At 39.2% G+C, this 25,057-nt stretch overlaps 1 protein-coding gene across 5 annotated transcripts; it reads left to right on the top strand.

Moving 5' to 3' along the window:
• Positions 1 to 901: 901 nt before the first annotated feature.
• HOATZ (HOATZ cilia and flagella associated protein) lies at positions 902 to 24,371 on the top strand. Of its 5 annotated transcripts, none has more exons than XM_072953961.1 (7): positions 902 to 1,016; positions 3,182 to 3,659; positions 4,172 to 4,210; positions 4,683 to 4,753; positions 21,286 to 21,345; positions 21,942 to 21,994; positions 24,180 to 24,371. In XM_072953961.1, the coding sequence occupies exons 2-7, from the start codon at positions 3,434 to 3,436 to the stop codon at positions 24,235 to 24,237; spliced, it is 507 nt and encodes a 168-aa protein (XP_072810062.1). In that variant the 5' UTR covers positions 902 to 1,016; positions 3,182 to 3,433; the 3' UTR covers positions 24,238 to 24,371. The 5 variants fall into 5 exon arrangements, with proteins under 5 accessions (XP_072810062.1, XP_072810058.1, XP_072810059.1 ...); XM_072953957.1 differs by having other exon boundaries at positions 24,140 to 24,371; XM_072953958.1 differs by lacking the exon at positions 902 to 1,016 and adding an exon at positions 1,602 to 1,756 and having other exon boundaries at positions 24,140 to 24,371.
• The last annotated feature ends 686 nt before the right edge of the window (positions 24,372 to 25,057 follow it).

Raw genomic sequence — 25,057 nt, 5'->3', positions numbered from 1 at the left:
AGCAATCCCAGCTATCCTCTTTGCCCAATCTACTCCACAAGCACACATAAACAAATCTGCATCATCAAATGTGCAACTGTGAGAATAAGAAAATGAAACTGGTAACAAGACATTGTTTCTCTGACCTCCACAGCCTTCACCCTGAACATCCAAATTTAGTCTTGCTTCAAGGACCTTGAAGTGCCACCTCCTCCATGCCCCACCCCCCACGGCCCCCTTCTATTTCTACCCAGTTTAGTAATTTATTATATACTATCTCGAATGGGAAATAATGTATGTTCACTTGTGTTACCGCCTAGATTGTACACAGGGAACATAGAAGGAATGACCTTAAGTGCTGAACATACACCAGGTATTTAAATAAATAAATGCTAGAAGTAGGCACAGTTTTGCCTAAAGCTGACCTAGAGTGAACAAAACTGTGGTCCTGATCTCCAGAGGGCCACACTTTGACCTAAGTAAAGAGTTGGCTGCTCACTCTGACTAGACGCTCCGAGAGTATAAGAGAACCCAAGGGGATTGCAAGGGTGCATATGGAACCTCAAAGGCAGTCCTCCTGCATATCACAGGATACCCAGGCCCATGTCCATTTAGAAGATACGAGCCTACAATCTGGTACCTGCCAAGCTGTTTTCCCTGATGGGGTTGGGCAAGAAAACTGGGTGGACTTGTGGGGCTTCTTGGGGAGGGGGAAGGGGTGAAGGAGCTCTTCATCTCTCCTGACAAATCAGGAAAAGAAACTTGTCAAGATCTGTGCCTCTGTCTCCTGGGCCTCTTCCCTACAGGGGCCCGCCCTCCGCCCCGTCTCGCAGTTTCCTCCCCTCCCCCACCCGCCCCTCCCCCACCCCACCCCATCTCGCGCCCGCCCCGCCCCCTCCGCCCGCGGGGTTCCAAGGGCGGTTGGCCCGCCACGGCCACGGTCACTCGGCCACTCGGAGCTGCGGGGCGCACGGGGTTGAGAGAGCCGGCTCTAGGGTTTGGGCTGGGAACAGAAGTTTTCTGGGGCGGGCCAAGAGGTGGGTGAAGGAGGTGGGAGCCGAGCCGAGAAAGCCAAGGGGAAAGAGAAGGGAAGCGATTCTGAGCTGGAGGGCCCTTGGGAGCCGCGGGAGGCTGCGGAGGGTAGGGGGGAGGCGGGGCCCAAGTGAAACCAGCAGGCCGGGCGCCCCCCGGGAGTCACCCGGGCCTGGGGGGCCCGAAACTGGGGGTGCAGATCCCCCTGGAGCGCCGCGCGCTGACGGTGCCAAGTGTGCGCGGGGAGTCCGCGGGGACCAGCAAGGGTCCCCGGGGATTGCGAGGCGTCCTCCGGGGACGGTCGCCCTGGCCCTCGCGCCCAGGCACTGTCGGGCGTCGCCCCGGATGAAATGTGGGGCCGCGGCGGGCCCGATCCTGCGACCAGCCCGCTCGGGGACACCGCGTCGGCGCTGCGGACTGTCCGGGAGCTGCAGCCCACGGGCGCCCGGTGCTCGGTTTGTAGGCAGTGTAATTAGCTGATTGTACTCTGGTGCTTACAATCACTAATTCCACTGCCATCAAAACAAGGCACAGCATCACCCGCCGCCCCGCCGCGAGGAAGACGCCACCCTCTGCGGCAAACCGCCGACGCCGAGCGTTTGAGAGGAGCCGGCTGCGCTTCGAGATTTGATGCGTCAGCATTTAGCGCTGCTGGCCGAGCACGTTGTCAACGTGCGAGTAGCCTCTGCAAACTCCGGCGGGCTGCTGATTCTAGATACAGTTACACTGTTAACTATCTCTAGGGGTAAATGCAAGATTGTGCGATCGCATGTTAAGGAAAGCGAAATCTGTGGTGTTTAAATGGCTTTAAGACGTTGAAATTGCTGGCTGGAACCCCCTATGTAACGTTTAATGCTGTATGCTGTGATTTATTGCACCTCTTTTTTATTATGTAGTAGCGTATTCACCAACCAATCAACTAAAGTGAACTACAACTGAATCAATGATTTGCCTATCACAACATAATTATGGGGCACCAACCTGAGACTGCAGTTTGTGATAAACCTTTATTTTTTCTGTGAGTCTAGTTACTAGGCAGTGTAGTTAGCTGATTGCTGATAGTACCAATCACTAACCACACGGCCAGGTAAAAAGATCTGGAAATTCAACCAGATGAGCTGCCTGTGCATATTGAGGTGTTTGGGAATGTGTGTATTTGGGGGTGGGTTGGAAGTGAAGGTTGGGGATTGGCATTCGCTAATATCACCCATTGCCTATTTCTCATTGCTCAGCCAAGAGAGAAGTCAACATTTTGGTTGCTAAATATACAATGTATGTAATATATCTTATGTGTCTCTTTATATACAATTTTTCAGTATTCAGGTTCTGAACCAAAAATTTTTCAGATATATTAGGGAACAGGATATTTTCCTGAGCTGTCATTGTATAGATTTGTGATTAGCAACTTTTGAATTATCTGTGAGGCTGTATTAATATCTTGAAAAAATAGTGCCATGAGGTCACTATGAAAACTATAAGACACTAAGGAAACTAAACTGTGATTATTACCGTGTGTCCATTTCCTTTCCTAAGTTGGTTTTATGACATGCATCTCAATTCCTGCCACAGTAATTACGACTTCCCTAACACTGAAACGGTTAAATTGTTCCTAGATTAACAATCTCCCAGGAAAGCTGTGCATGCACACTTGTTAATATTGTTATAAGAAGGCATTAACACATTTTTTCTAGTGTATTTTTCATGAAGGAACTGAGTACTCATCAGATGTATTTCTTTTAAGTAATCATTTACAACGAAGTCTGAGCAACTTTTAGTGGGACTGAGAGTGACATTACACTCTAAATCGAGCTTCTTTCTGTAAGATTGGTTTTAAAGGATTCGGAGGGGGAAATGTATAACAAAAACGCTAACAGGGGTACCTATCAGCGGAGTTCACACCTTTAGCTCCCATAGGCAGGATGTTAGCTACCGTAGTGAATTCTCCAACGTGTGCAGGCCCAGAACTTCCCCATAGTAGGTGCTGAGCCAGAGCAATCTGGTGTGCAAAGGGGACTGGGGCGGTGGGGCTAAGGAATTGAAAGCTTTATTTAGATATATTTCGGAGAAAGGAAGCTGGGCGGGGCGGGGGAGGCGGGTGGAGGCGGAGGTCGGTAGAAGGCTGACTGAGGATATAAGAGAGCTAAAATGCTTCCCCACTGACTCCCAACAGGACAACACCCCCCGGGTTGATGTTTTGACTCTTATCTCGACTCCAAGGCTTGGACTGGTCCCGAAGCCTGTGATCACTGCAGAAGTGCGCTTCAGGTGGCCCACAAGCGCGCGCTGAACAACCACCTCCACCGAGGAAACTGAAGGCTTCCGGCCTAAGTTGTTGCCAATTTAGCGGGTTTCCGGGTGGGGGTGGCGCGGGGGCGGGGCTGCGAGGAGGGCGAGGGAGCGTGGAGAGGCGTCCTGGGTTGCCATGGAAACGAGGCTCCGCAGCGACCCAAGCAGCGGAAAGGAGTCCTTTGAAACTTGCCACCAGGGATTACTGGTGTTCACCGGCTCTTCGGATCTAGATGCCAAGTTGGCCAAGCAGTTCTGGGCCGCGGCGTCCCTGTATCCCCACAACGAATCTCAGCTGGTGCTGTCCAGAGGCAGCAGTCAGCGTCTGCCGGTGGCGCGGCCCTCCAGGAGCAGGGCGTCTGGTGAGTGGCTGCTTCCTGTCGACGCTTTCTGCCTCCTCCAAACCGACCTGGAAGATACCAGAGCCCCTCCTCGGAGAAACTGCCGGACCTAATTCTAAAATAAGAATCTTTCATTGCAGATGGCTAACGCCCTATACAAATTGCTCTTAAACCTTCTCAGCAATCCTTCCACCCAAAAAGGATCAGACATATCTTTGTTGCATCTAAAAATACATCTTAAAATATCCCTTGAGTTATGACATCTGTTTGGCTTAACGGTATAGCATAATCTGGGCAAATGTTACATGTTGGCTGACAGGATACTAAGAATGGTTGTTCACATAATTGAGTTCAAACGTGAAAGCCGTAGAGAAAGTTGAAGGCAGAGTCAACATTAAAAAACCAAGTTCCCTGACCTGTAAGGCCTAAGACGTGGAAACTGTTATGCAATTTTTATAGGTATGGAAAGCTTAAACATCTTTAATGCTGTGGTTTTTCCAATAACTTCTTTACTTCCCTTTTGTATTTTTTAGAGAAAAGTTACGTCCAGCCTTTCATCCTTGAGAAAAGCAGTAAGTACCAAGTTTTATGCTTTTCAACATCCTGATTCCTAGATTCTTCAGAAAATAAAAAGGATACAATATCACACTTTGGCATAACTTCCTGAATTGCATACCAAGACCCAGCCTCAGGGACCACCCTATTTATCCAGAGCAAAATGCCTAAAATCCTACAACACATTGAATAGGAGTGTAGAAATTGGAATTTCTGATGCTGCAAGTATGTTCTCTTTAGAGACCTTTTCTTGTCTCTGGACTCAGGCTACCCATCTTCTAAAGAGGTTAGAGGTTCCCTGCAGCCATACCTAATCGATTCAGTCTCCAATTGTTTACAAATCTGGTTCATAGTTGAAAGGTAGAACGTAGTTGTGTTTACCTTCCTGCTCTATGTATTACCTTTTAACCTTTATCCAATCTTATATCAACAATATTGTAAAATCATGATAACGTTATTTCATATTGAACTTGACTTTATTTTCTTTAGAGAGTAGAGATGTCACTGCTGAAGCTCTAAAGACTCAGGAATCTGAGGAGAAGAAAAAGTATCTCCAAAAGGTAGGCCAATATTTCAGAAGGTCATCTGATTGTTATTAAAAGCTCATTATTATTTTCTAAGTCATCCCAATTATTTGTTTAACACAGGTGTATAAAAATGTTCTACTTCTGATGTATCAGCTTAAGCAACTGGAAAATCTTTAATAGAATTTGAATTGAAGGTTAAGAATTTCTATTAAACTTTGGCTATTCTCAGTCTGTGCAAAAGCCCAAGGATGTGTAAGAACAATAAATCAAAGGAAAGTGGGGGAAGATGGATTCACACAATTCAACCCAATAAGGCCCCAAACCATATACAATGTTCTAAGAACAGAAATATTGTAAGAACAGGAAAAAATTGAATAGAATTGGCTGTCATAATAAGTCAAAATTAAACGAGTTCTCATCTAGAACCATTTTGACTAAAGGCTACAATTAAACACATTGGTGTTGTCATATCAACTGAGCATGTCTCTTCTTGGCAATATCCCATGTTTGCTTTTCTTGATGCAGGCACTACCTTTAACTCAGCAATTAGTACAGTGATTTATAGAAACATTTTGTTTGGTTAATGGATAAATTCCATTCCTGTAACTCTTCCTGTACTATAAAAGCAAAGATAGAAGATTGGTCTGGCCTAATGTCTTTCATCATCGGATGTATTGGCAAACTCCAAAAGGCTTATCGGGAATTCTACATAAATTACAGAACAATGCATTTGAGTTTGCTGATCACATTAGTTCCCTCTGTGGACTCTTGGTGATGCCTCCAAACAAATTAAGTGATTAGAAATAGTCAGCATTTCCTTCCCTCTTTAGGCTATAAGGTACTATATGTTTATATCAGAACTTAGTGGGGGAAAGGAGCCTAATAGTCAGTGAGGCAAAAATCATTAAAAATCAACTTCTTCGGTACTTTTTCATTTCATTTTTGGAAGGGACTGGAAATAAAAGATTAAAGACAAAGTATTATCAAATTGTATCATCTTTTGTCAAACGATTAAGACAATATGATGGGTTAAAGTGGATGTTCTGCTAATGGACAACGAGAAGTCTCAGAACTGATTTCCTTGCCCCAGGTTCTTCTATTATTAACTACTTAATTAATTCCCAGCTATCTGTGGAAATCCTGCCATGGCCAAGTACAGTACGAGATGCTGGGAATGCAAAGATAAGACGTGGTCCCTGACCTCAAGGAGCTTATAATTTGGTGGGGGAGAGTGCCAGTTAAAGACAAGAATTATGATACATTATTATGATAGATGTATGTGCCTCATATCATGGGAACACACTGAAGGACATCAAAATCAAGCTTAAGGAATCAAGACATTTTCCCAAAGGAACTGAGTTTCAAAGAACGTATAGAGTTGACCAAAGAATATGCAAAGCAATCCTCCATTTTGCACTAGGCATCTTCCTAAAACCCAAATCCTTTCTGCTGCTTCCCTACTGTATGTATTAGTCTCCTAGGGCTGCATAACAGAACCGCACAAATGAGGTGGCTTAAATAACAGAATTTTATTTTCTCACAGTTCTGGAAGTTGGAAGTATGAGATCACAGTGCCACCAGAGTTGGCTTCTGATGTAGCTTCTCTTCCTGGCTTAGAGATGACTGCTCGCATCCTCACATGGCAGAGGGAGAGAGCTCGGGTGTCTCTTTCTTCCTCATCTTATAAGGACACCAGTCCTCATATATTAGGACCCCACCTTTACGACTCATTTGACTTTAATTACCTCCCTAAAGACTGTTTCCAGATACAGTTACACTGGGGGGTTAGGTCTTCAACATAAGAATTGCAGGGGCCAAGGGGTGGGAACGACACAATTCAGTCCACACACCTACTTTCACTTTTACCCCTGGCTCTCCATTTCTGCAGAATCAAGACCAAATCCTCCAGCATGGTATTCAAGTTCTTTTCCAATCTGCCCATAGCCTGAATCACTTCTCCCTACCACTCTCCTCCTTCCCTTCACCCCACCACTACCCCCAAGGCAGCCTCCTCTGTACAGCTGGTTCTCAACCACTAGACTAAGGCACACTGTGCGCCACCCCCATATATGCCACCAAAGTGGTGAATGGATAAAGTGTATTTTTGCTCACCCTAAACATACACACATTACTCTGTGATATCTGCCAACTTGTATATTAAGTCGAATGGTTCCTGCAGTGCAGTATATAAGATGATTCTATTTGTTGAGAATAGAAGATCAGAGGCCTAACAGAACAGCAAGCCAGCAGGGCAGAAAGAGAATATTACTAAAACTGTGCCTTGTGAGTATATGGGTGAGTTTAGTCAGTACAGCACAGTGCAGTTCTGTTCAAACGATGCCATGGTGAAAAAGCAACCGAGAGAATCATGTAATAACTGAATGCTCTTACAGCTCTCCTCCGATATTCCTGTGATGTAGTGCTCGTAACACCCAGTTTAGCGAGTGCACGTGATGTGCTGTGTATTCTAAGCTAAGCGCTGTGCGTGTATCCACTCGCATCCTCCTTAAATAGCCTCATGATGATTATTCCCATTTAATCTAACACAGCTTACATGATTTTCCGAAGTTTCCCCAACTGGTAAGTGGTGGAGCCTAGATCCAAAGCCAATCTCCAAGTAAAGCCCAGGAGATTCATTGTATTGTAATGACTGCCAGCCGAGGCAGTGTTCAGGTATGCTGCCAAATATTCTAAAATTCAAGACTGTGGTATGAATTCAAGTATGAGAAATGCTGTTTTCAGCCCTGTGGGACTGTAAGCCACAAACCTGCAATGCATTTTTATGTCTCTGCCTAAAATGCTCTCCCCCATTTACCTTCAAGGCCAAGCTCAGGTGCAATTTGTCTGTGAAGCCGTCCCAGAGGTGACCTAGAGACAAGAGAATAAATAGCTCCCTACTCTGTGCTCCCATAGCAAGTCACACACACCTCTCACAGTATCGGCCACAGCCTCCCATCTGCCTTATGGCTAATTGTGTATGTTTCTGTTTCTGGCTAGCATATAGGCTCCTCAGTGTAGTGGACTTTGGAGACAGCTGGGTTTGCAAGTCTGACTCTGCCACTTCCTGAGTGACCCTGAGTAACCTATTCAACCCCTGTGAGGCTCAGCTTCCTCAGACAGAGAAGGAGGAAAGATAAAAATCCCACCTCATAGAGGTGATATGATACATAAAGGCATCACTCGCTCTCAACAAACATTAATTCTCTTTTCCTGCAAGAGGGCAGAGGTCATTTCTTATTGCTCAACCCTGATGCTTCTCTGGTTAGTGAAATTCAATAAATTTTTGTTGATTAAATAAATACATAATTGAATCAATGAATGAATGTATGCTCTACACAGTGATAATGTTGTTTTGTTTAGCCTTTTCCACGTATATCCATCTGGAAAATTTTTCTAGGCTGATCATTTTTACAAGAATACTCCTCAAAGCTAAACTGTTCGCAGGTCTCCTTTAGGACCAATTTAGTGTATCACCTCAGTTTTGCTTTTACCTCAGGGGTCTATATATGATGAGAGGAAATGTGACTCCCTGTAATTACTAAAACATAGAATCTATTTTTGAATTCCACTGTTTTCCTGTCTATGGTACTCTCTCTGCTGGCTGCCACCACTGCTTTAGAATTTTTTAGCTTGATGGCAGAATATAAATGGAGGTGGGAGGTTCTCTGTAACTAATAAAACATTTACAATGATCTATTTAATTTAAGAGAATCTTCTATATGTTTTGAACATATACACTGAGAAGTAAATTTCTGGAATAATTTTCATTCTAAGAGAGGAAAAAATATTTTCCCATCAAGTCTCTTAAAGCTTTTTTTCTTCCACTTTCTCCTTAAAATTAATGAAAAATCTAAAAATGTATTTTCCATCTCTTCTGAAAGTACCTTTATAGCTTTTTCTCCCCAACTGATATTGATTTTTCAGTTGTTGAACTGTTTTTAAACTTTGATGTTATCTTCCAGTTTGGAATATTTTCCAGGTTTGTATTATAAATGCTTTCGGTTAGTGGACAGAATGCTATTAATCACAACTATTTCTGTGATGGATATCCATGGCAGAAAATCAAAAACAATTTGAGTCTGTCGAGGTTAAATGGCTTACTCTGTCCATAAAGGAAACCTTATAGCACTGTGCTGGACCATTATTCTTCCTCTGAGAGTTCTAAAGTAGTCTGAAAACATTATAATAAATGAATAGTCAGCTAATTCTTTGAAATCATAAAACTTCTTTGCTTTTTAGTTTTGCCACCTTTAAGAAAGCTCTTTAGCTGATTATCTCTTTATGAAAAGAATTATAAATAATTCATTTGCTGGGAGAAGCAGGAAGAGATCAGAGTAGTATTTTAGGGCATATGTATAGATGACATACTAGGAAGTGCCCATCTGGAATTAAAGTTTTAACATGAGTGAATATAAATGAAAGGCTTTTCCAAGGAGAATATGCGATCTGCAGAACAGCAATACAGATACACTCTGTACTGGGAATGAGGTTCAGTCACACAACCTGTACAACCAGGGCTGGCCCTCGTGTAAGTCTGCCTCGAAAGTGAGTTTGCTCTATGGCACACCCATCAACCAGAGCCAGTTGTGCTATGATGAGAGCACTCTTAGAAGAAGAAGAATCTAAGGAGCTTCATGAAGCTGTGTTTTTAGGCACCAAATCATGAAGGTGGGAAACTGTAACGTTATCCTCCATTATCTTACATTTTAAGAGGGGTGCTCAGAATCAGTGAATCAGTTTTGTAGAGCCAATCCAAGATGTAAGGGATTTCCTCGCTGTCATTGCCAGGGTGCTCAGATCAAAATCCTCTTTGGTGTCAAATTGCCCAGTATTGGCTTCCCAGACAAATCCAAATCTTCTCAGTAACAGTGTTGTCTGGCTTTGTTTTAATTTTGCTTTCCTGCTCTAATGTAATAATAACAAAGTTCCTGCACCTCCATAGAACAAATACCATGAGGAAGTGGTGGATCTCTTCTTCACCAACAAAAATCCTTGTTTAAATTCTTGTTGTTCGCAATTTGTCAAAGAATTCAAGTGGAAGAATAATAAAAACAGACTGTGCATTCACAGTAACAAGCAAATATTTTGGTAGCAAATGATAATTGAAAGCTTGTATAAATATGAATTACTCTGTTATATCCTCTATTGTACCACTTTGTTTTCAAACATTATTCAATTCTGGGAAACATTTTCAGTATAGATGAAGTTCCCCTCTTAGTCTTCTTTAGTAACGTCTACAGTCCCTAAAAAGACACTTGCGGTAAGAAATGAGATTTGAGATCAAATAGCTGAATTCATTGGCCCAGACAGACCCAGGCCCAGAGTTGGATCAGGTCATGCCCCAAGTGCATCTCATCCTTTTTTTCCAAAGATCTATATACTTTATCTTCTGTATACATTCACCTTAAGAACAAAGGAAAAGCATTTTAAGCCCTACAGTACGATTAGGCAAGAACCCATGCTATCTGCTTGCAAAACATGATTAAATGAAACACTTGAACACAGAATGAAGCCAAAAAGGATCACACACTTTTAAAAATAAAGGCAGAACTGTCAACTGGATTCCAGCTACATGAAGCTTTATTGTTCAAATTAGTAAACACCTTCTAAGCAGTAGGGCAAATCAAACAGGGTTTATTGAAGAACTGGATTATTCTGTGGATCAAGTAACTGGAGAATAATTACAGCACACCTGAAATCACAGCCAAAATCTGCCTTTTCCCGTTGCCTCCACCAAAGGCAGGATGAAAAGCTCTGCAGAGAGGTTACGTTGGGGCCAGGTAGTTAAACAATTTCTGTATCTACACGCGCTCCATCATTTTATTGTTTTCTATGATAAGGTGTTTTAGTCACATGAACTGTGGTTAGGAATATCCTCAGAGCCATTTGTCCATTTGGCTCCTGAGATTATGCCGTTCCCCAAGCCACCGTGTTGGTGATATTGTCAACTGTCATGATTCACGATTCTGTATTTGCAAACTCACTTACTAGCTGCAGTTTATTTGTAACCCCCAAATCAATACTCATAGCACTTCCGTTGGAAGTTATTGGAGGACGTTCACAGAGTGGTGAAAAATTTGAATTTTTCTAGCTGAGGTTGAACAAGGCGATGTTCTGCCTTCCAGTTTCAGCTCTCGTATTGTGAACATGTTTCCTTTCTACACTTTATTTGGTGCCACGGTGTTTGCTTTTTTTTTTTTTTTTTTATTATTTAGCCTCCAAGTGCTGAAGTACTGTCTGGTGTTCCTAAGTGTAAGAAGGTTGTGGTGTGCCTTACAGAGAAAATACACGCGTTGGATAAGCTTTATTCAGATATGAGTTATAAGTGCTACTGGCCGTGAATTCAATGTTGACGAATCAACAAGGTATTTTAAAGAAGCTGTCTTTAAAGAGAAACCCACATAAAACAAGGTTATATACTGATCCATTGACAAAATGTTGTGACCATTGTCACTCTGTGACATTGAGTCTACCATTTCTTCTGCCTGGAAATGCCTTTCTCCCATTTCTCTCTTTAGCTGATGCCTACTTGTAGTTAAAAACAATGCAAAAATAGTCACATTCAAGTCTCTCCTTACCCTTACATATTCCCCGGTTTAATGCAAATGCCCCTTCCTTTGTGCTTCCATAGTACCCCGTGCATTCCCCCAGCACAGTCCCTGACACACAGTCCTGTGGTGTAGTTGATGTATTTCTCCTGCAGGCTCTAAATTCCTTAAGGAAAAAGATCATGACTTCCTTGATTTTGTAATCACAGCACTGACAAATAGTTGATGCTCTCCTAACCTACCAAATAAATGCTTATGAGTGAACTTTACAGAATGTTTGCCCAAAGCAGCTGAAAACGTTGTAGCCTTAATAAGAGATACAGGCAAGGTCAGGATCAAAGCTGAAGAGGCAGTGTCAAGCTCAGGCATGAAGGGCTGAGCAAAGCCATCAACAGTAGGATGAGCCCTGGAGCCAAAAGTTAGAAGAAACTGATTTAGAAAAATTGTGCAAGGTGCATTCAACAAATATTTATTGAGAACCTCTACGTACCTGGCACCATGCTAGGTACTGGAGTACAATCATGAACAACAACAAAAAACGTGTTTTAAAGATACAAACCCTGCCCTTATCTGAAACTTGCAGTCTAATCAGGGAGAGAGAGATTTATGAAAGAATTATACATGATGTTAGAAGAACATTTAACATTTTGTGTAGCAGTGTGGATCCAATCAAGGGAGTCAGGGAGGATTTCTGCAAAGATGAAGCTGAGATTTGGAGGAAGAGTGGGCGTTAATTAAGCCAGAAGGAGGGGAGGAGGGAGCATTAGGAGAGCATTCCGGATAGCAGAAACAGCATCGCGCATGTCGGAAGCTGAATGGCCAGTGTGGTCATGGGACGGTCAGACCATGGGAAGAACCATAAGAAGCCATTGAAAGGTTTTAAGTTGGAGGATGATAATATCTGATTTGTTTGAAAAAGTTCAGGAGAATGGATTGAAAGTGGCCAGAGCAGAAGCAGAGACATCAAAGCAATCATCCAGTTGGGAGGTGATGGTGGCTTGGATGAGGAAAAAGTAGTTTTAAGAGATATCTAGAAAGCAAAACAGGTAGGACTTGAGTTGTGTATTGGATACGGAAAGTAAGGCTTGCCCAACGGGATGGATGGTGCCATTCTCTGAAACAAGGAACGTTAAATGAATGTCAGCTGTTAGGGTATTTTTTGGAGAGGGAAGGGGTTAGAAGGTCAGTTTAGACTCATGGAGTGTGAGGTGCCTTCAGATAAGCCAAGATAAGTCTATTTGAGCTGTCAAATAGGCCTGTGAACATATGGTGCAGAGATGAGATAGAGTCATCTGGATGGAGGATCCCGCACCCCCTCCTCCTCACATCTTAATGGGCAGGACAGGGAAGACACACCTAGAAGGGGAGATCTGTCCCATTCACTCATTCACCGCTTTTTTTTTCTATGAAACCATGAACATGACGAAAATGTGTAAGACTCAGTAGTTACTTGTTTGCTAAGGACAAGCCTTAATCATTATTGCAGATTGAATCATCAGTAGCATATAATTCAGTTCTATATAGGAGTATCCTTAAGATATCTACATGTCATGGAATTTAAAGATGTAGTATTCATTTATATTCATATTTTTCTCAACATTAAAATTCAAATCTCACTGATTTTTAAAACATAAGTGCCTTTTAAAGCGACATTAAAGCAGTTTAAAACCATTTTTGCTTTTACTTTCATGCATTTGTTTTGTGTAAATGTTTTAAAACAAGAGCTATGCCCATCAGGTGATTATTATTGGTTTTTCATTAACATATAGGTAACAGGATTTTAAAATATGTAACAGAACCAAGAAAATAAACATTTTTCTTCTTCAGAACAGATAAATTCATATTTTATCAAAACCTACATTTAAGAAAAATTGTATTGACTCCCTCTTATATAAAATGACTGATATGTTTTTTTCATTTTAGTAAGCCATTATTTTTAAAATGAAAATTAAATATGCCAGAGCTGGGAACTTAGCCAGGACCAAGCAATTTCCAGGAGGTATGAAAAGGAGCTTGAATATGCATTTTTTTCCTCAAGTCAGCGTTCTTTCTCCCTCCAACTAATAACCCTCTAACACGTTTCATCAACTCCCATAGATCACTGCCTTTAGGTCTACCTAAATATCAGATTAGAGCTAGAGAAAGCCTTTTCACTGATTATTCAAGCTATCTTTTAAGGTGCACGGTAGATTACTTGAGGTCCAACATTTCTGTATCTTATTATTAGAGCAGATATAAATTTACTATGTGGAAGTTGTAGAATCTATATAGCAGATTTCAATTAATAGATACAGGGAATGGTAGTAAATTCATGGAGCAAATTCATAGTTGAATCATTCTGTTATCAAAATCAACAAACCAAGAGATGCATACTGCCTTTTGGAATCAAGCCCAAATGTGAGGCTTTTTACTGATACATAACTTTACCTTAAGCCAATAATAATTCTCACCTTCCTCAGATGCATTTGTAACAGAACAGAATTGGAACCTACTGAAGATTAAGACTGTATAGAATAAGAACTAAAATTCCCTTGTGATACCATTGGACATTTTAACTCCCAATTATTGGCATAGAAATAATAGTTAAATCCTGGAGCCTCAAGAAAAAAAATCAGATAATGTTCTCTAACCTCTGTAAAACCACAGAATCTTGGTTCTACTTAGGTAATATTCTAAATTTAGAATGAAATTCCCATTTTATAATTGACTTGCAATCCAAAATTCTATCATAAATATTTAGTGTACATTAAATAAGATCTTTGTTCATCGGTTTATAAGAACCACTGTAATTCAACTATTCTTCACCCTTCACCACTTTTTGCGAGTACTACGTGATACCATGAGTAAATGAGCTGATCAAAGCAGACCTCACACTGAATTAGCTCCCCCTGCTGTGTATTAACAGAGCACACATTTCCCACTAGAATATAAATTTTTCTTTGAGAGTAGAGACTGTGTGTGTGTGTGTGTATGTATATGTAAGTGTGCCAAAATCTCCAGTATGTGTTTGAGGTGGTATAGCAAAAGAAGTTACTACCAGTTATTAGTTACCTAATTAATGTTAAGTGACCCAGAGAAAAGTTGTTCATTTTTATGCTGATTGAGTTCCTTCTGCCTGTAAAGTGACAATAATATCACCACCTCACTGTGTTAGAAGGATTCAATGAATTACTCACACAAAGCCTGACATCCAGCAGTTACCCAATGAAAGTTTGTTTTTATCTTCTCCGTTTTCCCTCTTTTTTTTAACACATAATTGAAAAATAAAAATTTAGCAGGTACAAAATAAGCTTTATTATTCAATAAAATGCTTTGACCAGAGTGGTAAATCTCAAAGGATGATGAGTAAATTATGAAAGGCATGGTCACCCAGGTATCCACATCCTGATTAAAAGATACAATCGAGATTGGCTTGCTCGTAGTGTTAAAAAGAGATTCTCACAGATTTTTCTTAATCTATCTTTATCATCTGCAAAAGAAAAATTACCACTGAAGATATATATTTTGAAATTTCAACCATGGAGCAAAATGTGTGGGCAAAGTTAATTTACCCACTGCAGGTAAATAAAAGGTAATTAAATTTATCATAATGCCTCTCTCCACAAATGTAGATTAAGAGGTAAACATCATGATGATTCTGAAGGTCTGGATTAGGGGTTCTCAACTCTATCCCTGTCAAAAATCAAGTGGGAAAAGAATATTACTGTATTCCAACTACACATACCCTTCGCAACAGTTCTTGGAAACCTAGAAAAAGAGTCCAGAATAGAAGCTAACTTAGACACTAAGTCTATTAGAAGTGGAACAGTACAGCAAGCAGACCCAACTCAATCCAAGGCCAATGCAGCTGATGAGTTCAGTATTGACAAAAACCAGTTGAAATGATCAATATGGCCCTGATCTACCAAGTGCTATAAATTTGGTACGCTTGTTTATTTTTTGTTTCTGAATAAATAGATGGGCCTGTTTTTTATTTCTTGAAATAGTTTGGTAAGTTATTTTTTTCCTAGAAAATTATCCATTTCATCTACATTTTCAAATTTAGTGGTTGTAAAGGATTCATAGTGTTTTTAATCATCTTGGTAATCTCTACCGCAGCTCTAGTTATTACCCCTTTTCATTTCTAATCATTTGCATCATTTTTTCTTTTTTCTTTCTTTTTTTTTTTGCCTTTACATAAAAATTTTTTAAATTAAAGTATAGTCAACGTACAATGTTGTATTAAATTCTGGTGTACAGCATAATGATTCAGTTATACATACATATATTCTTTTCATATTCTTTTTCATGATAGGCTATTACAAGATATTGAACATAGTTCCCTGGGCTACAGTGTAGGACCTAGACAGTTGTTTATCTGGTTTTGTGATGATTTTTTTTGTAGTTCCACTTGGACAAGACCTTCTGCCAGAGTTCAGTAGGTGTTCTGTGAGAATTATTCCACGTGTAAATGTATTTTTGATGTACTTGTGGGAGACAGTGAGCTCCACGTCCTTCTATTGCACCATCTTGAAGCCGCTCTCTGTATCCTTTTTTCTTAAGTAATTATGCTGAAGGAGTATCTATTTTAATAGCCTTTTCAAAAACTCAGTATTTGGTCTTGTTATCCTCTGTCATATTTTTGTTTTCTGTGTAATCAGTTCTTGATTTTTATTACTTCTCTTTTCAATTTTGAGTTAGTTCTTACTTTCCTTCTAACTTCCTTCCCTTTTTACTTTGTGAAAAGTTTTGTTGTTTAATTTTCTGCTTTAATCTCTTTTCTAATATAAGCCTTTACAGTTATAAATATCCCTCAAAGTACTATTTTAGCTGCATCTCACAAGCTATGTAGCATTTTCATTATTATTCCATTTTAAGTACTTTAAAATTTCTATTCTGATTTATAACTTGTCCCATAAATTATTTAGAAGTATGCCTTTTAATTTCCAAATGTGTGAGGTCTTCTTATCTGTTTTTTATTTCTAATTTACGAATATTGAGGTCAGAGACATAGTTCCTATCTTCTACCAAAACAATTTTAAACAGAGCTTCCTTTATGTCAAGGTCCTCAACATGATGCCATTCAACTGTCCTACCCTGTATACCTCTGTTCCCTGTATACCTCTTGTCCCAGACACCATCTTTAAGCAGCTCTGAGCTCACTCCTGCCTCTGTGTCTCCGTTTACCTTTACTTGTACTGCTATCTTCTTCCCATCACTAAGCGTGCTTTCTGGGTCATGATCATTAAGCTAGCCCGCTGCTTCTCTAGCTGCCGTTCTGAATGTGATGCGTTGTTTTGGAGCTTTTTTAAGGTTCTTCTAAAAATGTCACATGTTTTACATTTTTAAACTTACATTGAGATTTTTAGATTCAGTAATGGATTTGTGTAAATATTATTTTGCTTTATGTCCTTTCCTTCACACGTTTTGATGTTTGTGTCATGAGCATGCATTGCATTTATATTCAATGGAAAGAATAAATATTTTAAATTTCTATTTGAATTAATATATTTCCCCCAGTGCTTCTAAGTTTGTTTTCTTTGTGTGTGTGTGTGTGTGTGTGTGTGTGTGTGTGTGTGTGTGTTTCCTTTTCCAACCATCTGCTCCTCTCACTGGACAATAATATTTTTGAGAACTAACTACACAGCATTTACACTCTAAATCCTTTACTCACATTCACATTTAATCATCAGAACAGTTCTATCTGAGAAGCCTTATAATTACCCCTATTGCAGACGAAGGAGCTGAAGCTGAAACATGTAAGTGACTATTTCAGCTAAAACATAGTAAAGACAGTTTGAACCTCGGTCCACCTGACAATGGAGCCAAGGTGCTTAATTACTATATCACACTGGTTTCAGGAGCTTCTGGATTCTCCAAGTATTGGGATGGTTGCCAGGTAACTAAGCAAAGAGCTGATTTTGGAACCAATTCAATACTCTTCTAAGATGTTCTTAAAATTAAATTCAGTAATTAGGCTCTTATACTATGGGAGTCAAGATAAATTTGTTTTGGTAATGGAGAGAGGTAATCAAAATTATACACTACCATATGCTATTTTTGATGAATGTTTCACAAAAAAATTCAATCATAATATGAGGAAGAAATGCATTTTTCATATGAGAATCAGGTTTTGAGAAGAAAGGACCTTTCTTTTAAAGTCTAGTGTTTGTTAAGAGCTTTTTTTGGTAACTGAAGACTAACTGAGGGGGAAGCTTATAATACACTGGAGAATTTGTAGACAAAGAATTTCTACTGCATAATTAAGGGCAAATAATATCTTACATCTAATATCTCTCCTTGTTTCTCCTTCCTTCCTTCCAACTCTACTCATTAACTCACCTGTAAGGTAAGAGGTTGAATCATCAGAAACCCTCCATGCCTGTACACAGAGGATGGGTAATCCATCCTTCCTTTCTTTTTCCCACTCTGACATTTTTGAAAGCACTGAAAAAAAAATTTTCTCTAATAATAATAATAGATACCATTTACTAAATATCCACCATATGCCATGCATTATGCTAAGCAATGTTTGTATTTATCTTCAGTTTTCACAACCTTCCTTATAGATGAGAAATTGATACTCAGAGAAGTGATTCTTTGATTTATCCAAGATCACAAACCTCTAGTCAATGGGTTAGTGGTTATAGCTGGAGGAAGGAAAGGAAGAGCCATTAATCGTACAGCAGAATTGGGATTCAGACCCAAATGTACCTGACTCCACTAATCTATGTTGCCACTCAAACTGTTTGGCTCTGAAAAGCCAAAAATAGAGAACTCAGCAACTTAATTATTGAAATGACACTAAAATTCATTAACCTTCTATAAGACATTAAACTTATATATTATCTTATCCTAATTTCCTGAGATCAACTTTTATTCCATAATTTATTTTTTCAGGAGTAGTATATAAGGAATGTAACTACAGTGAATAGTATAAGAAGATATCCAATATTAAAATATAAATTCTGAACCCCTTATACTACTATTTTAAGAATTAATACATTAATAAATTAAAATGTCTTATAAAATTCCATTAATGTGTGAACTCTATATTTTCTGCTTAATTCTGTTGTGAACCTGAAACTGCTCTAAAAGTATAAAGTCTATTTTTTTTTAAATCCATTAATGTACACAGCCAAAACAGCATGCCATGGTTAGAAATGAGAATTCTTTTGTTGTTATGGAATTATTTATTTATAAGAATTATTTATTTGTAAGAATTTTCTCCTGCTACTGAATTTGTTTAGTTATCCTGGCAGAGATTTCTTAGAATAGTTGCCAGTGTTTCTGTTCTGATGACACAGTTGCCTGCAGTAGTTGTCATTCCCAGGAAGCATGTCCAGGAAGCAGAAATCAAATCATATTTGAAAGCTTTGTGTCTGGTGCATTATATTATATTATAAAAATGATTAGGCATTAAAATCCATTATAATAGAAAAGTATCTGAAATCAAAATTTTAAATGAATGGCTTTTTATTCCACTATTATTTAGAACCTTGTATTAACAAGATTACTTAAATATTTGTTATTACATTAAAAGCATTCTGACAATATAGCTTGCCTATGACTACCCAGTAGTTACACAGAAAATAATCATGTAGTTCTGTTCATAGAGTTTAAGAACTAAACTTACCTACGGTTTAATTTCACTTCCTAAGACTTTTTTTTTGCTTAGACTAATAACTTTGTATTAGACAATGCAATGGTTTCATTCACGTATCATGACTCAGTTAATTCAATTCAACAAAAATTCATTGAGTACCTTTTACAAGGCACTGTTAAGATATAAGGAAGAATAAAAAGATGTAAGACTCTGAAAAGGACATGGTAGCAACTATGAGATAAAGCAGAGAAAGGAAGATCAACATTGTAATAAAGGTACAAAGTGCTGTGTAATCACAGTGTGGGAGAAATTAATTCCAAGTGCGTACATGCGCAATGGGAAAGCTGGAAAAGAAACTAACACTGAACATGTACACTGAAAGTATCCCAAGTCTTTATCTATAGACATTATTTTATTTATTCCATAGCAAATTGACAGGTATTTTTAAGTTAGCTTAGTTTTTAAAGGACCCTGAATTTTTTTCTTTCAATAGCTATAATAAATGATGCCTAAAATTCAAGTGTAAAGTAGAAATCTTGTCCCAAAATAAACAAACTTTAAACTGTCGGCTTATAAAAGGCAAGATTAATACGACTTGAACAGAGTGGTGCAAAGCCAAAGCATCAGTGGTCCCCGCTGCTGGTTACTCTTGTCCCCACACGGCTCCACCTCCCGCATCGCAGGGGAGCGTGCCTGAGCCCGCAGCTTCTCTTGCAGACATCAGGACTGAAGAATCATCATGAGGAATTACTCAGCAATGCACAGCCTCTGGGGCTTTGCCCACTGTTTCCTCTACCTCGAAAGCTTTCTTCCCACTGTCTCTCCTGTTATCTGGTGACTGCACTTTCAGGCCTATACTTGGACATGACCTCCTCTGGAACACCTTCCCTGATCAAGGATCCCTCTTCATTTGAAACTGCTTACTTGTCTTTTTCTCTACAAGTCTGCCATCACCTGGCAGACAGGAACTGTATTTTGTTCGGCGCCCGAGCACAGTAATGTTACATCATAGGTGCTCATTATGGATTGAAATGTGTCCCACAAAAGAAAAAAAAACAAGACATGTTAAAGTCCTAGCCCCAGTGCCCCGAAATGTAACCTCACTTGGAAATAGAACCATTGTAGAAAAAAATTAGTTAAGAAGTTAATTACTAGAGTAGGGTGGGCCCCTAATCCAACATGACAGCTATGTGAAGACAGAAATACACAGGGAAAAAGCAATGTGACAACGAAAGCAGAGAATGGTGTTACACAGCTGCACGCCAAGGAATGTCACAGACTGCCAGCAAACCACCAGAAGCTAGGACAGGAAAGGAATGATTCCTCTACAGATTTCAGAGGGAGTCTGGCCCGGCTGGCACCTTGATTTTGATTTCTAGCCTCCAGACCTGTGCGACAATAAACATGTCGTTTTAAGCCACCCAGTTTATGATACTTTATTACTGCAGCTCTAAGAACATAGTGGTGCTCAATAAAATCAATAAAAATTGAATGGATGGACGGATGGCTTAGAATTTTTACCTCACTCAGACAAATCTATGTCCATTCTCAGTTGTATTTTGCTTCCAGCCTCAATCTAAACAGTGTTTCATTCATTTTATTTGGCCCTATGAAGATGCAAGTTTGGTTTGTCAGATTCTCACGTTTTTCTCAACTACTCGATGTGCAACTTTCTGCCTGGCTATCTCTAAAACTGAACATAATGAGATTCTATGAAAAAAAATTTGGACCTGTGCTTGCCTCTTTTTATACAGTCTATATATCGTGATAAATCTTCATGCCGACACTAAATTGATTTCTTTCACTCTTAAGAAAATTTACCTGTCTCAATATCTAAGACAGAGGAGCCCCGAGAGTGTGAGGCTCTGTTCTGTAAGCAAGCTACTTAGAAGAGCCTCTTGCTGTGGACGTAGGTGGTGGCATGCTATTTGAGCTGGCTGATTCTGTGTCTTGCTACCATATAATTTTAGTTAAAATTAGGCGATTTGGTGGCCAATAGCTTGGGCTTTGTTGTTAAATAGGGCTGGCATCAAATCCAGTTCTGTAAAATATATTTTTTCAATTTTTAATATAAATAAATTTTTTTTAATTTTTTAAAAGAAAAAGAAAAAGAAATAAATCCAGTTCTGCCACTTGAAAGCTTGGGTAAGTTTTTAACCTTAGTACTTTTCGTATTCCTCAGCTGTAAAACAGGATGGTAGTGGTGTCAAACTTCTGTGTTATAAGAAAATAATGATAAAAGGTATACAAATTTCTTAGCGTCGTTCAGCTGGTTCATGGTTCATAGCTAATATTTTTATTAAAATGGAAAATTTTAATTCTGCCCCAAAATACAGAATGGAAAATGAAAAAATTTCTACCCTCCATAGAGAGAAATCTTGATTTTTGAGCCAAAAGACTCACCCACTTTTTTTTTTCCTCCCTTTCCACAGGCTATAAAGAGAGATGAGATTATCCAACTCTTAAGAAAACAAAGAGAAGAAAGGATCTCGGTGAGACTGATAGGGAGGCATTCAGATGAATCTGTTTGAACTACGGCAAATTCTCAGAGGTTTTATAGCTTAACCCCTAAATCTAGATATCCATGGTCCAGAGCCTTCTCTATGCTGGAGGTGGAGCAGGGCATAGACATCAGATAATCTGGCAGTGATTGATAAACCAAAGCTACCTCCAGAGTGTGCAGCGCTGCCGAAATAGAAATGAGGTGCCGTTGTCTTTGGCTTATTGTCAAATGTTGTAAAGCTGTAGGATATTACCATGAGCCCATGCTTCAGGGCTAGTATTTATTTTACCATGATTGATCTTGCTTAGATCATACGAAAACAAACGCTAAATGAAGAGGAACAAACAATAAAAGCAAGAGCACCCCATAAACTTATGGATGTACAAACACACTCTCCGGAATGAACCCCAAATGCTCTAATCCGGACCATTTCTGAGCTCACAGTCTCCTGATTTAAGAAGCTACTTATTACAAACTCTGTGATAATTTTACCTCAGATTAATTTGCAAGTGAGTGAATTTCAGTCAGGGCAAGAAGTAAAAATTATCCCTTTTGATTTTTGTTGTGTTTTGTTTTTTTTTTAAGAAAGAACTGGTTTCCCTTCCTTATAAACCAAAGGCCAAGGTGCACAAAGCAAAGTAAGTTTCCTTCTTTCTAGTCTCCCTGTAAGGAAGTGCTTCTTTTTTCTTGCTGTTTGTCCCCTACCTTCAAATTTAAAACCCCACTCATTGCCTTAGAGATTTGTTGCTTTGAGAAACCTTTCTTGCGCTCATCTGCGTTAAAGCTTGTGTGCCCATTTACCTGTCTGTGCAATATGCAAGCATAAGTTGGTGCAAACAGGAGAAGAGGTCAAACTTGAGTCTCTGTACACATTCTCTTTTCCTCCTGTCCCATCATGGGTAATTGTATTCACCTGCCATCATACCCTCTCAGCTCGCCTCTCCCTGATCCACACCTAGTCTGCCCATCTTTAGCAAATCAGCAGTCTTCTAGATTATCAACTCTGGTACCACCAAAGGCATGTGTAAGGATGCTAAATCTACATTCATTTAGCAAGGCTTTAGACTCACAGTGATGGGTTAGTAGCTTTATCCCTGGAATAATGTTAGAGCAAGACCAGGCACATGGTCCAGAAGAGTTTAAAGGAAACTGGCTGTCACCAGTTCACCATTAAAGAACCCCTAATTTAAAATGTCTCCATTTTTGTATTATGACTGAAAACCACTGTGGCTAACTCAACATTAATTTGACAAATATTTATTTGTATACTACATTCAGGGAAAGACAAAAAGTAATAGAATTTTTATTCTTTTTTTTCCTCCATTTTTTTATTCAAGTAGTCAGTTACAATGTGTCAATTTCTAGTGTACATCACAGTGTCCCAGTCATGCATATACATACACACATTTACAATTTTTATTATTAACCTCATTGGTATTGAGATTGACTCTCTTAAATGTTATCAAATGTTATTAAAGAAAAATGAATGTCTACACTAATTTTAAAAACTTCTTTAAATAAAAGGAAAGATTAATCACCTGACTGCATTGTCTATACAATGCTCAGCAACTTGATTTTTTGCTTTTCAGATAGATAATTTGACTTAGCTTCTAAGGATGGGGTAAAACTAGTCCAGTCAAAAGATTCACTTATCTGATTCACAGAATGAAGACTGCTGATTGGATAGTATCAATAGATCTGTCTGGTACCTTAGATTTCCGTGCACATTTTTATAGGAATGATCAGAACAGTCCTGTTACTACCCATGTGGATCCACCTAAGAGTTCAACAGTATTTCACAGCTTGAACAGACAATTCCCTTAATAATTTAAGTGCTTACCGAATTCCTGTTATATGTCAGCCTGCCCTCCCTCCTCTGTCCCGAAACCTTGGATTTCATTCCATTTCACTGTGACATCTTCTTCCTCCAAGCTTCTTATGCAATTACTGCCTGCACCCTTCTTTTGGCAATCGGTCATGCACTGCTTTGTGCCCATATTTTATCATTATTCAACTCTTATTATCTCTTAAGTTGTTATTTAACTTTTCACATACTTTTTACTTGTCTATGACTGTAGTGTAAACTTCATGAGAAATTGGGTCACCCAAAAAAAAATTTTTTGTTACAAATGTTTCATGTAGGTAGTGTGCATATTTTGTTACACACATATTTTAGCTAAAAAAAGTCATGTCATTCAGTATTAGCTGATTTAGAAAGTGGTGTTTCTATACTGCATATTAATTTATAAACATTTTTTAAATGTTTGAAATATCTTAGACACAATTTCACTTTAATTTTGCCCTCTTTTTTCCCCCTTCCATCCTTTCCTGTCTACCCAAACCCCCCACATAAACAGATACGCCCTTACCATCACTCCTTCAACAGGCCCTAGGATAATCCATGTCCTCTTCTGTCACAAAGAAAGAACTAAAAAGTGTGTACACAGTAAAGTTTTAGTAGCAATATGGGTTTTTTTTTAATCCACCCAGGAATATTTGCAATTTAAAAGTGGGCTGACTAGAAGGAAGAGTGGGTAATCCAAAGAAATCTATGACTGATGATGAAATCTCAGTTTGACTCTTGGGGTGAGCAAATTACATTTAAGTTTAGGAGATCTGCTTTCATGCCCTTCAAGTCACACTTCACGGTGGAATGACCACTCCTTCCACCTACAAGTTTATACTTGGTTGTAAAATCTAATGAATCATCAGAATCCAAGAGATCTTTATTGGAGAAATTTTCAAAAGTTGTTTTTCATACTACATTGTGTTCACAACTACAGAGTTCTGTGCATCGGAACTGATTCATGTTACTGCCAACAGGAAAGTGATTTCAGAGTCAGATAAAAAAGACCAAGAAGAAGTGAAAGCGTTGGCCTAATTTGATTGACACATGGGAGAGGATGGCTCACTCAGATCTTCAGTTCTGAAATAAGTGAATCCTGCTCTTACATCAGGATCATTGGAATCAGTTCAATTAGACAAAGAAATAAAAGTTAAATATGCAACGCTTTAGGAATTTTACCAGTTATTGAATACTTGTGTCTACTTTAATTATTTTACTACTGTATTTGATACTACACAGTAATCATCTTTCTTATCTTATACCTTCTCAAACTCCTATTTAATCTTGTTTTCATTTGAAGGGTATTTCCAGAATTGCTAATATTTGATCTATATTATAAATATCAGGGGAGGAGGGGATAGCTCAGTGGCAGAAGGCATGCTTAGCATGCACAGGGTCCTCGGTTCAATCCCCAGTCCCTCCAGTTAAATACATACATACATACATACATACATACATACCTCAAAGCCCCCCAAAAATTTAATAAATGTTTATTTAAAAATATATCAGAAAAATAAGAAATAGTAAAAACAATAAGGAAATAGAGATTAAAGAAAGGTCAGTCCTGAAAACTCTGTCTTCTTGCTGTAAAAAGAAAGTCCATTTTCCAAAATTTGGTTTATTCAGTTTCTGGAACATGTCTGAAGCCAGAAATGAATTGCTTTTAGTTCTGTGACTAGCTGGCTTAACATTCTTATGTCTTTATACACACGCGTGTAATCCCACGGCCAACCTCCCTCGCTTTCAAAGGTCATTCCCTTTGGTATACACTGGAAAAGAGGAGGTTGAGAGTCTGTCCCCTCTGCGTTGTCGAATTGCAGGGCTGTACACGCCGCATCAGTGCTTGTAGCCCTGT

The sequence above is a fragment of the Vicugna pacos genome, chromosome 33 (genome assembly GCF_048564905.1).
Source record: "Vicugna pacos chromosome 33, VicPac4, whole genome shotgun sequence".
Classification (NCBI taxonomy): Eukaryota; Metazoa; Chordata; class Mammalia; order Artiodactyla; family Camelidae; genus Vicugna; species Vicugna pacos.
Note: the sequence above shows the minus strand (reverse complement) of the source record. Positions and strands in the feature narration are given on the sequence as shown.